At 41.1% G+C, this 13,712-nt stretch overlaps 1 protein-coding gene across 2 annotated transcripts; it reads left to right on the forward strand.

Moving 5' to 3' along the window:
- The first annotated feature begins 857 nt into the window (after positions 1-857).
- arhgdia (Rho GDP dissociation inhibitor (GDI) alpha) lies at positions 858-12,835 on the forward strand. Of its 2 annotated transcripts, none has more exons than XM_004560674.5 (6): positions 858-968; positions 8,914-9,112; positions 9,901-9,984; positions 10,471-10,547; positions 10,704-10,767; positions 11,046-12,835. In XM_004560674.5, exons 2-6 carry the CDS (start codon positions 8,920-8,922, stop codon positions 11,246-11,248), a joined length of 621 nt encoding a protein of 206 aa, XP_004560731.1. In that variant the 5' UTR covers positions 858-968; positions 8,914-8,919; the 3' UTR covers positions 11,249-12,835. The 2 variants fall into 2 exon arrangements, with proteins under 2 accessions (XP_004560731.1, XP_004560732.1); XM_004560675.5 differs by lacking the exon at positions 858-968 and adding an exon at positions 7,527-7,654.
- Positions 12,836-13,712: the final 877 nt, after the last annotated feature.

The following is a 13,712-nucleotide window of genomic DNA, read 5'->3' on the forward strand; positions in this document are numbered from 1 at the left end:
CCCTGCTCTGCTATATACCTTTAAGTTTTCAGTATGTGCTCGTCACCACGCCTTTTGCAAGCACACAGGCGTGTATTAAATCTCAAGTCTGTAAAGAGGCTTATGTGCTGTGCTACAGATGTGATCAAGTGACTAAAAACCAAAGAGGGCGTGAAGTGAACGTAGTGTAAAAACAGCCCCAAAAGGTAACTACATCTGCATGCCCACGCGTGTCGAAGCGCATATTTCCCGGAAGCGTTGCGGGACAAAAAGTGTGAAACGTTCAGAAGAACAGTTTCCGGTTGGCTTTCAAGGTAATACGTGGAAATCATCTGATCTTATCTGCGCGACTTTTATATAAACGTTTTATCCTGTTCTATTATCATTATTATTATTATTGTTCTCATATAGCAGCGTAGTACGATTTATAGGTAAAAGTGACAATTCGATGCTAGCTTCACACTTCAGTGTGAAGTATAGGTTATGCATTCAGAAAACATAAATAGTCTACCCATAATACAAATAAGAACGTTACATATATAGTTTATGAGTTACTGATGGACTGAAATGTAGTTTTGCAGTTTATTTGAACTCATATAAAAAATAAACAATAGCAATTCATACACGATTAATTAAAATGCACTGTCACACAAGTATAAAGATACTAAAACTAGAAGTCCCCACTCAGTAAAAATACTATTCTAAATTGTACTTAACATTAAGTTATTTGAACCACATACAAAGAAAATTCATAGTCGAGCTTAAAAAATACTTTGTTGTGGATATTTTCTATTTTTAAAATGTATTGTATCTATACTGCGTGCAGCTGGGGCTACGTTTTTAAAAATGTGTTTTTTTTGTCGCCCTTTATTTTGAAGGTGGCATACCGGACATTGTGCCCGTCAGCGGCACCGGGCTCAGATTTTCCTCTGCCGCTTCACTGCACTCCCATTCACAGGAGACGTTTCCAGCCAACCACAAGTAAAACGGTAAGAGTAGATAAAACACCCACTTAAGTCTTCTTATAATGTATTTTATTCTGTTAAATGTGCGTTAATATACGTCCTTAAGCTGCTCCGGCAAATTTCTATCGATTACTTGCTAAGAAAAAAGGAAAAAAAAACGGCTAACTTACCGCTTGAACCTGAATTATAGAAAAAATGTTTACCAAATAATCGCTTACTGTAGTTAAGGAACTACTTTTTAATAGCATGTTATACTCCCGTAGTTGCACTAATGTCGTTTTCTTAAAATTACAGCGAAGTCACTGTAAGGTTGTTCGAAGCCGTCGGTTAGTTGTGAATTTCCGGGTGTTGAACCCGATCTGAGCTGAGAGGGTTGGGGCTATTAAGTAACGAAATGTCACCCGTTGCTGTTAAAAGCACACACATAAAGTGATTGCACTGACCAGTAAAGTAGGGGATTTGTTCAAATTAGTAGTTTAGTCTGCTTTAACACATTCTTCATGATCATGTCCTTTATATGAGGAACATTTTTCAGCCACTTCCTGGAACTCATCTGTCTTTTAATTTGAATTAGCTTACACTTGAAGCAGCCACCATTTTGGCTTTTTTTGTTTTTTACTTGCAAACAATTAATCAGAGCATGTCGATCAAATCTGCCAAGATCGAGTAACTTCTTGAGCACTTTGGGTGTGATAGTTAAGCTGTGTGCTTTTGGCTGAATGGCTGGCAAGTGATTTCTCAGCGTGATCACACAAACCGTGAAGCCTCCCTTTCCTTCCTGTATATGTGTGTGCATGATAAGTAGAGGATTTTTTGGCCCCTTCTTTTCTTATAGAAGGTCGAGAACCTTCTGTTTAATCAACTTCTGCCGTGAATTGTTCACTTGCTTCACCTCATATTTAAAATGTTGCGAGCTTCCAGTGGCGGGCGGATGTGTCTTGCAGCAGTTTATTTCCTCTGGTGTGAGGAGAGGCCTACAGAGGTTTAGAAAAGAAAGGAGAAAGACCCATTTAGGGTCGGTACTTAACATTTTTGGTGTGCTTTCCTGACACTGCTATAATCTTCAAACATGTTCCAGCAACTCACAGTGAAGAGTGCAAGGGTCAAAACCACAGGCCTGAACTGCAAAAATGGCTGGAGCATATTTCTATGAACTGACAAAGTAAAGTTGATGATGCATTTGCCCTTCTCAGTTTACATAACAAAAGAGATTTTAACCAAATCATTGTTTTTCTCCATGTGCCACACTTTTCTAGTGGACTTTCTTAGCCAGCGTAGCAGCGCAAAGCCCTGACCTTTCAGCGTGGCTGGCGCCTTGGCTCTCCCATTCACGCTTAGCTTCCTGCTGCTGTTCGAAGGGATTTCTCACCGGCTATTTTTAAAGCTTCCTATTTATCCTGGGCCTTCTTGGGGATGAAGACATGTTTTGCTTTTCTGTTCTCTCACAGCCACTCCTGTTCTTTCTGCTGCTCATTGACCATGGATTTAAACCCTTTCTGTGACATTTTAGTCTTTTATTCATTAGCACATGTTAAACCGATTTACCAGTGTCCCTGCATACTCCTCCACTCCTTATCTCATTGCATTTCTGTTTTTATCCTACCCACTTGTCTATATTTGTTAGGGTTGGGTTCCTCTGGATTGCATCAGCTCTACAGCACTTCCTCAAAGATTTGGCATGTTAGCACTGCCCCTACAACTTGATTGAACCTATCATGTTTTTTTTCTTCTTTTTTTAGAGGCTTCAGGAGCAGGCCTTCTAGCATTTCTATCATTAAAAAAATGCTTAGCTTGGATTAAGTTAGGCCCCCAGGTTAGCTTGAAGAAGATGAGTTGTGCAGTGCTGTGGTTAGCACGTTAAAGGATATGAATCATCAAGCCCGCCTGAAAAAGGAAGCTTGCAGTAATTTCTTGATAGACAAAATGGTTCAGTTGCTGCCTGAGGTGCAAGGCTTCCTTATTTGAAGACATGTGCTGCGGGCTGAATCAGTTTCATCAAACATGGGGGCTCTGCATTACTCAGATGCACAGCAGAAAGGTATTTTCATGTGGTGTGTGGTGCAGGTCTTAATTCATGCCACCAAAGCGCTGCTCTTTGCAGTCATTGTGCTAAGTGCACAATTTTCTACTGAGATAAATAAAAAAAAAAAGCTTAAAATGACAGCAAGATAACAGCGGAACGATATAATAGTTACATTATCTGATACATGTGAAATATTCTCGATCTGTATGCATGAAAAAAAAAATGTTGAACTACAGAGACGGTGGATACAGGATGTGGTCTTACAGCAGCACCCCTTTCCATTACAGTCATTGCAGGGTAGTTCATTTCGAATCAAATCCCAATCTGCTGATTTGATGATTAGGATTTTTGTGGCGCACCCAAATCAGAGAAGTCACCGCTAAAGCAAAGTGCAACTGTAGAGAGATTGTGTAGGTAAAATTGAACGACTCCAAAGGGCTTATGTGCACTGAGAGCTGCATGAAAGAGCAAGAACACAGAGAGCTGAGAGGATCAAAGCATCACTTTCTAGAATAGAGTTAAGGCCAGGAGCTAAATGTCACCTCATAAAGGTCTAGTAAAGCGCTGTTCATGTCCTGTTCTTGTCTCTGAGGTAAACGTGTGCTTTATTCCATGAAACAAATTCAGACTGTAAGTTATCAGCGATAATACTTCCACTTTTTGATTTATCAGTAAAGCAGGCTTCCCATATTGGTTTACTTTGTCCTGCACCTGGCTGCTGTATGTGCCTAATCACTGGAAAACCTGGCTAATAAAAAGTATTCTTAACAAATATGAGTTGTTGCTGAACCTGCGTGCATTCAGGGTTTTCCAGTTTGCAGCTCTCTTTTGCCTTTACTCCAGCCTGTGATATGCTGTTTGTTGTCCCCCTCCCCCCTCCGCTCCATTGCCCTTTGCCTGCAGTGAAGAACCTGAACAGCAGCATCTATTGCATTACCAGTGGCTCTAAACGGAGCTCATAAGATTACATCAAATCTTCCACGGCCAGAGGGCTGGACTGTGAGGGATGGTAACTGGCTTATCCAGGTAGCCTCAGGGGTAAACCTCTACATTAACCTGTTGTTGTCGTGATAGTTTATGCTGGATCTTCAGACACCTTAAAGCAGATAATAAATGAGCGATCAACCTTTGAGTGCAGACAGTGAGATGGACCCTAAAATGTGTGTGTAAGCCCTTTGGCTTTCTTTGAACGGCATCAGTAAATGTTTGATTCTCTACAGAGGAAACTATTATGTCCTTTTTTTTTTTTTTTTTTTTTTTTTTGTTCCTGCTTTCTGCAAATTATTTCTAAGCAATTTTATTGCTACATATGCTTTGTGTAGTCACAGTCCTTTTAACAGATGCTCCAAAGGCTTGTAGCACACTTGTTGACCTTTTATATCTATAGGCATACCTTTGAAGTGCTCACTCCTGAGACTAAATAAGGCTAAAACTGTCTTGGACATCAAAATGATATACCTACACAGCCTACAAATTGAATAGAATACGTGATTGTATTTAGAGTCGCATCTATTGAGACTTTGTTGTTGCAGTTGCTGGGATTCGTTTGGGTTTTGTCTTTTACTTCCTCATGTTTTCTCAGGATTACAGTTTGTTGTTAGAAGTCTGTAGCTCTAATCCCATATTTAGGATTGGTTAGGTGATGCCAGCACCAACCACATTATGCCAATATGCTCAAACAGCAAATCAAAATAAATGCCAACAACAACTAAAGAAAATTCTTTGTGAACCCTGACTTTCCATGATCTAAAAACCCAGGTTAAATCTAAGTAATTTTAGTAGATTAAACTCATAACCATGTTTTATTATTTTTTTATATATATATTAGATATTCTATAAATATATAATAAATGTTACATTTTAATTTTTAAATAATGCCGTTCATGGTGCTTAATGAAAGTAAACCAGGGAAATACAGAATACATCACTTCTAATCTCTATTTACTATCGAAATAATGCTCAGTATTTTAGTAGAGAATAAAAAGTTGACTTTAACTTTGATTTAAAAACTCTATAAAATTTGTTTTCTAGTATTTCTGTCCAGGGGATGTGGCATATGAAAGAATAACTTTTTTTATTCACCTCATTAATGGTTAAAAGTAGATATTCAATAACAACAATATGCAACCTGAAAGATGAGGACAAACACAAGAACCACAAGTTTGCTTTCATTGTATGGATGTTTCAGTAATATAATATCTAGTTCATTACCCTTATGAACACTCACACACATATATTAATAACACCTGTAGCTCTTGTGTCATCCCACAGGGATTACCTGGTGCCTCCTTAACCTCAATAACTTGCCACAGTCACTAATGTTTCAGCAGGAGAGCTTCGTGGTGCGTCACCAGCGACACTTCCACACAAACACTTTCCTCTCCTGGCCCCGAATGCCTTGTGATCCATAATCCCACCTTTTCTTATTGCTCAGCAGTGTTGCTAGGGAGCAAGACTAATCTCAAGCCTCAACTCCTGCCAAGCCTGGTATGTTTGTAAATTTGTGCTGCTTAGTCCAGCCAAGCGGCGAGATTATCACCTGTAAGGAGAAAGTAGCACAGGTGAAGGTTGGGACACTGAAAAGGAGAAGTCCAGCAGCACATCCCAGTGTGGGTTTACACGATCTCATGACCTCTGTGTTGATTCCCAGCAGGCAGAACAATGACGGGGCCTTTTCCTGTCAGCTCAGTATGTAGCTGCTTAGCCACAAGCCACATGGATTGAGCGAGGGGGGAAAGGGCTCTCTTTAAAAATATGCTGAATCAACAATTTCACACTTGATTAAGATGGTAGCTTGAAGTGATGTGGCTGTCTGCCACACTTAGAACAGCCGTATCTATAATTTCTTGGTGCTTATGTTGGTAAATGTGGCTCGATGCACTGGAATAACTTCATCAGATGCCCTGCAGTTTTACAGTTCAGAAATGACTGCCTGCATTTATTATGGTGATTGTATTTCACGTCAGTCTAGTCATTACCAGGCTTAGTATCATTAGAGACAAATTTGGAAACTGTTTCTTTGTGCACCATAATCATGTTTTTCTGGGAAAATGTTATCCAATCGTACACTGTATACAAAAGATGGACACACTGGCTTCCGTTTTCCAAGCATGAAAATGGAAGCAGGAAGTGTCTTAACCCTGCATGCTTACTTGTGCCAGCAATGCCATAAGCAAACCTGCTTTTCATGTGTTCTTAGTAAAGCTTCTTTATATAGAGCTCACAAAGCGCTGTACAACAATTAAAGCAATTAAACCATGTTCTGATTTTATGACCTGTCTTGATGATTTTATGATCTCAGTCTAGTTTTAGCTCTGGTTGAATAGAATAGAATCATTTTGTTGTATTTCGGCCCCCATTGGAGTCAAAAAAGGAGAGTAAAGCTTGGCGCGTCTCCGTTGCGATGTAAAAATTTGCGGTTTCAAAATGCCAACGGTGTAGAAGCTCAGTTCAAGGTTTGCTTTGTGACTTACCTAGTGGTTTAGAATCACTAACTGAATAGTATATAGTTATTAGATTCAGCCATACTTTCATCTTGGAGGTGAGGTACTGATCCAGTCAAAAAATAATAATTTTTATACACTAACAGCTGAGATTTAGGACAGAGAAGTTTTGACTTGAGATTTTCAGAATAGTTTCCAGTAGAGAAACATGCCAGTTCTCTGTGACTGAGCACTTCCTGCTGTGTGACAGTTTGGTATGCTGCAGTCACAATGCTGCTCGCTGCACAGCCGTCACAAGGAGTGCATTGAAAGTCGAGAAGAGGAAGCGAGAAAAACAACCTGTGCCTTGAAGAATGATATGACACATCACTGTGATATCTGGTCTGATTTTCTTCTCCGTCTCTTTCTCCCTGTCTTTTTGACCAGGAAACACTCACACAGCTGACAGGCCAAACCAGCAAGCTATTGGGATAAGAGGAATTTGTGCTTTTATGGGAGCATAGAGGCCCAATTTGGGGAAAACAAAAAAAACAAACTGTGCTGCATTCTCAGTTCCTGCTTGGCTAATGCCCAACAGTATATGGAGGCAAAATAGAGCAGAGCAGAGGGTTAGGCGGATCAACAAACCAGTTTTGTTTTTTTCAACACTGTTCATTTGCTGAGTGTGATTTGCTGCAATGGGTGAGGTTGTGTCAGCTGTATTCTGCTGCCGAGGGTAACAACCTGTACTGAGCAGGTGAAACTGGCCTCGTAAGCTGTCGCCACTTAAGGGTTGTTTGTCTGGTGGGTTCTTGTGCGTTTGCTTTATCCGCATTTGTTAGCTCGCCTGTACCCGTTCATTGTGTCATTACCTCCCGGGTTAACCTGATTTGCAACAGTACAAAAGAAAAAGAAGCTGAGGTGTTAGTCACTGCCTGCATCTTTGTAGCATGTGTAACTAAGAGTTTAAAGGAGAAGAAGTTGGTGCTCTAATCTTCCTCTTTCAGTTTAATGCAATACTGCACATTTTTGCACAGTTTAAAACAGTGATACGTGTGGCCCGTGTTGATGCATGGTTAAATTCAGCGCAGTACAGGAAGTTCTTTCAACATGCAAACACGCAGGATGAGACATTTGAGGGTGTAGCTGCTCGCTAGCTAGGAGGAATGTTCTGTTCATGGCAAGACAGGGCAACACCTGCAGATTAATAAATAATTGTCGCTGACCAGAAAGAGCTTTCTGCTGTGTTGCCTCATTATTTGACAGTAAGTAGTGTCACTTCTTCTAATTTTGTTAGAAGTTTAGAGTTGCTTTGAGATTCGCCTCAAAGGGCAAAGTGCATGAAAGCTGGTCTTTGTGTTTCCGTTGCAGGTCTCTGCCTTCTTGCTTTCTATGTGTGATAAATCAACTGCTTCAAGTCGATAAAGCACTGTATGACTGCGACTGTGGTTTGCACTGTACGTGAGGCTTCAGTGGTCGATAAGAGTAGAAAAGTGCTATCAGTTTGTTGATGACTGCAGGTTCTGTTCTCATCTTGTTGTGCTTGCAGAACAGACCTCACGCAAGTGTTACACAGTACCATCATCCAGCTGCATGTGTTGAACAGCACTGTGCAGGCTTTGCCCAGCATTTGTGCACCAGATGTTATAAATTGCATAACTAGAGCAGGTTTGTTGTCCAAGGTCTCATTGTGTTACTGTGCTGTTGCCTGCTCAGAATCACTGGCAATTAGCAGTAAGAGTGGTTGTGAGAGCACAGCTGGGTGTAAACGGCCACGCGCGCATTGCTGTTTTTTACTTGCTGTTGAGCCGGAGAGACTAGGACAGCATGGAGCTCAGATAACCATCAGCTTCTTAGACCACCAACCTCTGCTGTATGTCATCGCTGCGACATCAGGGAAACTGGCTGGTCCGCCAAGTAGACTGCGAGGGTTAGAGTGTCATGTGTCTTGGCTCGTGTCTGCTAGGGTGTGTGCATATGTGCAAGTCTGTGTTGAGGTGTTGAATAAACAAAGGGGCTTTGGAAGTGGCTGGGCTCTTGTCAAAATAATGTGAAAGGTGCCCGCAAGGCACAAAACTGACTCATCTTTGGTTTATTTCAATATAGCTGACCTGTTGCCAGCTGCCTGTTAATGAAGAAAATAGTGCACACGAGCTCTGTGGATTGTTCCTCTTGTCACTCTGTTTGAACAGGGAAGTTGCTCTGAAGTGAAAGTTTTTGCAGAGCAGATGCCATTACTTTGTCTTTCAGCATGTGAACTATTAAAGCAGTAGAATAGGCTGTTTCTTCCTACATGACCTGCAGCTTTAGAGTGCTGCGCCCAGGTCAAAGTTTGTTATCCCTCAGGATAATGAATCCCAGCAGCTGGAAGTCTTAAACAGCCCGTCGCTACTTTGCTTCGTAGCAAGAGTGAAAAGGAGAAGCAGTCTGTGGTGCGAACCTCTGTTGGTCAAAGTGTATTACTCTACTTTCCTGTCATCTAACCCTTCCTCTCTCTTCTGTCAATGTTTCCTGCTGCAATTAGCACACCATGGCAGAGCACGAGCCCACACCAGAGGAGCTGGCAGCGATCGCAGCAGCCAATGATGAGAGCGACTCTTCTGTCAACTACAAACCCCCCGCCCAGAAGAGCTTGAAGGAGATCCAGGAGCTGGACCAAGATGACGAGAGCCTGCGCAAGTACAAGGAGGCGCTGCTGGGAAACGCAGCTGCTGTAGTCGTTGGTGTGTTGATGTTAATTAACATACGTCAATAAGCTTAAATACGCGTTGATTTCAAGAAGAGTTGGAGTGTTTTTTCTTGTGGATTTAGCTTGTGCCTTTTTTAAATTTATGATTAAAACCTGTGTAGTGACGACATGACAAAAGTATGTTAAAGTCATTCTTTAATAAACCTGCCAACGTTGTTGCTCAACATGTTTGTCCTACCAATAGCACGGCGTATCACAAGGCCAGGAATTTGTTGTGGAAACAGTTAGAATATTGAAAACTGAGCTGATGAGTCAGAAACTAGTCATTAACAGCTCAGACAGACTCTTTCCTGTATTTTTGCCATTGAGTTATATTCTCAGCAAAGAAATCTGTTTAAAAATATACAGATTTACTGTCATACAGCATGCTGGTACTGTTGATCTGAAATCTTTGTTAGTTAAAAGGCTTTAAATTACTAATTTTAGCACAGTATTCATGAAAGTAGAGCAACTCCACGTGTGCAAAGTAAAGCAAATCCTTTCCGGAGTACAATTTCAGTTCAAGAGCTTGAAAAGCAGAGATTGTTATGGCGTTTCTAACTCGCCAGATACGAGCGTTTAATGTTTTAGACAAATTTCACTGAAATTAAATGCAACGTAGAGTGAGTGTTCGAGTAGTTATATACACACAAATGGATGTGTGTGTACGTAACACCTCCCCTGAGCATTTTTCTGTTGTTTTATTCAAACTAATGAGATTTTCTATCTCCTGCTATACTGTGACGATGTTTTTAATTGCGTGACTTCTTCTTCTTGTCTTAGATCCCACTGTCCCCAACGTCCAGGTGACGAAGATGATTCTGGTGTGCGATACGGCTCCAAACAATCTGGTCCTCGATCTGACTGGTAAGTAGAGCAGGTGTGTCCGTGCCGATTTTAGTTTAGAAACTAGAAATCTAAAATAAGTGAGCAGAAGTGAGGCTGGCATACAAGTCTCATTGGTGTGTGTGTGTGTGTGTGTGTGTGTGTGTGTGTGTGTGTGTGTGTGTGTGTGTGTGTGTGTGTGTGTGTGTGTGTGTGTGTGTGTGTGTGTGGTGGGGGTCATAGGCCTGCTGGGTCATTAGTTCACTAATCGGTGTCGACTTGATTCCTATGTGTCCGCGTTAATGAGCCATTTCCTGAAACTTCAGCCCCCTCCAGCAGAGCAGAGGCTCACTTGTGACATTGTTCCCCCTGGTGGTCATTATTCTTACTACAGGGTGTTGAAACCCCAAAATCCACGGGAACTGTTTATCAGCCTGCTATATATATATTTATTTATTTATTTATTTATTTATTGTCAAAGTGGAAAGAATCTGACTCTTCTGTCCCTGCTGTGTTGCTTTCTGCCAGGGGACCTGGAAGGCTTCAGGAAGAACCCGTTTCCGATGAAGGAGGGAGTTGAGTACAGAATAAAGATCTGCTTCAAGGTGAGAGTCTGGTGTTTGTCACACTCGCCACTGCGCTCTGTTTACGTCGCAGTGTTGTTGTTACAGCACTGCTGGAGATGTAACTGCAGTCTGCAGAGCACTATCATTATCGTCAGAGGCTTTTCAGAGGAATTTAACTCTTGTTGCCTTCTGCAGGTCAACAAAGAGATCGTGTCAGGCCTGAAGTACATGCAGCAAACTTTCAGGAAAGGAGTTAAAGGTGAGCCTGCTCAAATCATCTCACTCTGCTGTTTTTTTTTTGTTTTTTTTTTTTTTTATAAAGCTGTACTGATTTTCCTAAACCTTGCCTCTCATACATGGTCACCATACAGTAATTATTAAAAAACAATGAAACTAAAACTATAACCATTTTCATATGATAAAAATCCATGCTGGAGCTAAACTGACTTAAAAACAAAAGGCAAAACAAAATAAAAACTAGTGAGTCTGCCTCTTGATCCTAAAGTTCTCCTTTTTCTTTCCCTCTGTGATGTGCAGTTGACAAGTCTGATTACATGGTGGGCAGCTACGGCCCCAGACCAAACGAGGACTACGAGTTCCTCACCACAATGGAGGAAGCCCCAAAAGGGATGCTGGCCCGCGGCACCTACCATATCAAGTCCAAGTTCACCGATGACGACAAAAACGATCACCTGTCTTGGGAATGGAGCCTCGCTATCAAGAAGGATTGGAAGGACTGATTTTTTTGATTTTTTTTTCCCCCCTTCCCACACTCGCTCGCTGGTCCACCAATGTCTTCCTCTGCTTTGTTTCCGCTTTTCTTTTTTTCTTGCCATCATTCCCACCTCCCCCTGGATATTGGATTGTTTCAGTCTTTTGCTCTCTCCGTCCATCAGCTTGCTCACTCCTCTCCTGCGGTTCCATCTATTTTCCTTTTCTTCTAAATTCCAATCACTTCATCATTCCTCCCATAGCAACGCTGATTGATTTTTGTTTGCACCAGCCTTTATTACAAGAATGACATCTTAAAAAAAACCCGGAGAAAGTAAATGGTGTTCATTATCCAGATTTTTGGTTACAGTTTGTTTATAAAAAAGGAAAAAAAAAAAAAAAAGCATCTGTTAACAAGCAAATTTGATTCCTATCACTTTTTTCCTTCCTTTCTTTTCTCTCTTTTTCACATTGTTTTGTACGATTACCACGATCTGCCTTGGAAAGAATTGTACAGGAAGCTAAAGTGCTGCGTGCACACGATCGCTGTACGGTCACTGAGCAGTAATTGCTGGACACAAATCTTGGACACAGCCCGCCTAAAGCCTTTGAGCAGATTATTTGTAGTTGGGTCTTGTTAAATTATTTGGAATTCAGGCCACTTCTTTTTTCCAGATAGTCGAACAGCCAGCAAATTCTGCTGAGAGAAGAGGGAAAGCAGTTACCTCTAACCCCCTTGCATTCCCTCGCTTTAGCTGTGGCTGTTTGTTCTTTTTTTTATTTTTTTCCTGATCAGGGTATTTTGGCAGGTTTTATTTTGTTTTTTAGCAGCCGCGTGGCCTTAACAAGTAAATAAAAAAAAAAAAAAATAGACAGCCTAGTTGAGCCAGTTGCCTTCTTACTATTAAATATTATATTTGCCAGACCATCGTGTGAGCCTGTTTTAACAGATTTTGTATTACATTGACAGGGAATCAGGACTGAGGACATGCTAGTCTCCTTGTTTCAGGGTGTCAATCATATCAGCTTTATTCACCAACACCTTCATTTCAGTACTTTGTAGGTTTCTTCAAATCTAATAAATGAACTCTAAATCTAAGAGTCCGGGTTGTACTAATGGCTTTATATCACCCAGTCTCCTCTTATGTTCCTGAGGACATCAATTCTAGCGCGTTACCTCAGTTCCCTATTGAACCGAACACCGCAGAAAACTGTTAAACCGCTCACCTCGTATTGCTCAAGTTAAAGATTACCACTGCTGACTGTGCCTCCAGACTCTCCCGACCGGCCACGCGCCGCCTCTGCTGACTCGACAGAGCTCAGAATCGTCTATAATTGACTTATGAACCAGAATAGAGACGCGAGTCCTTTAACCAGACACTGATGGTTAACACATCCTGCCATATGAAAGTGTTTTTCCTTTTTTTTTTTTTTTTTTTTTTTTTTTTTTTTTAATACACTCCATAAGTATCCGAGTGAAGCCCGTCAAGCTTCGTTCAGCTCTCGTGCCGTGGACTGATGTTTTTCCTCTGTGGGTTGAGTGAGACTCGATGTGTGCTATTTGTATTACCCTACAGTTTACTGATCTGTGTTCACATTAAAGTGTTCAGACTGGGTGTGTGTGTGTGTGTGTGTCGTGTTTTATTCAGGGTTATTACCAAACAAACTTCCTTCATGAGCACTTTTGCAACTATTAGCAAAACAAAGAAGCACTCAGAGCTCAAACCTCTGCCAAGAAACTCGCTCTCTGGGCAGTATTTACTTGAAAGGTAATAGTGCTGCATTTTGTATATATTCACTTTGTTGTCTTTGTTCTTTGTAAATGTACTTTAAGAGGTTTGTAGTGCAGTAAAAACAAGTGCCTAGGGCAGGCTTTTGTAATTACATCATCCTGAGAATAATTACTAATTATTTATGTGGATTCATTATTTGTCTTGACAGTACTTTCTTTAAGAATCTAACAGATGTTGGGCTCAAGCTGAAAGAGAGGCAGATGTAAAATGCCAAAGTGAGGTCATAGGTCAAACGAGACATATTTGTATACAAATTGTGTTATTTAGAGTCCCTGTTTACCAGTATCATTCCTAAATGTTAGCAGTACAGTGGGGCAAAAAAGTATTTAGTCAGCCACCGATTGTGCAAGTTCCCCCACCTAAAATGATGACAGAGGTCAGTAATTTGCACCAGAGGTACACTTCAACTGTCAGAGACAGAATGTGGAAAAAAAATCCATGAATTCACATGGTAGGATTTGTAAAGAATTTATTCGTAAATTAGGGTAGAAAATAAGTATTTGGTCACCTCAAACAAGGAAAATCTCTGGCTCTCACAGACCTGTAACGTCTTCTGTAAGAAGCTTTTCTGTCCCCCACTCGTTACCTGTATGAATGGCACCTGTTTGAACTCATCATCTGTATAAAAGACACCTGTCCACAGCCTCAAACAGTCAGACTCCAAACTCCGGTGCCAGACGTGTTCCGCTGCTGAAGCCAG

The sequence above is a fragment of the Maylandia zebra genome, linkage group LG4 (assembly GCF_041146795.1).
Source record: "Maylandia zebra isolate NMK-2024a linkage group LG4, Mzebra_GT3a, whole genome shotgun sequence".
Lineage (NCBI taxonomy): Eukaryota > Metazoa > Chordata > Actinopteri > Cichliformes > Cichlidae > Maylandia > Maylandia zebra.

Excerpts from the sequence above, each read along its gene's own strand:
- arhgdia (XM_004560674.5), top strand. The coding sequence starts at position 8,920 with ATGGCAGAGCACGAGCCCACACCAGAGGAGCTGGCAGCGATCGCAGCA. Across the intron at positions 9,113-9,900 it reads CGCAGCTGCTGTAGTCGTTG|ATCCCACTGTCCCCAACGTC; the intron begins GTGTGTTGATGT and ends TTCTTGTCTTAG. Across the intron at positions 10,548-10,703 it reads GAATAAAGATCTGCTTCAAG|GTCAACAAAGAGATCGTGTC; the intron begins GTGAGAGTCTGG and ends TGCCTTCTGCAG.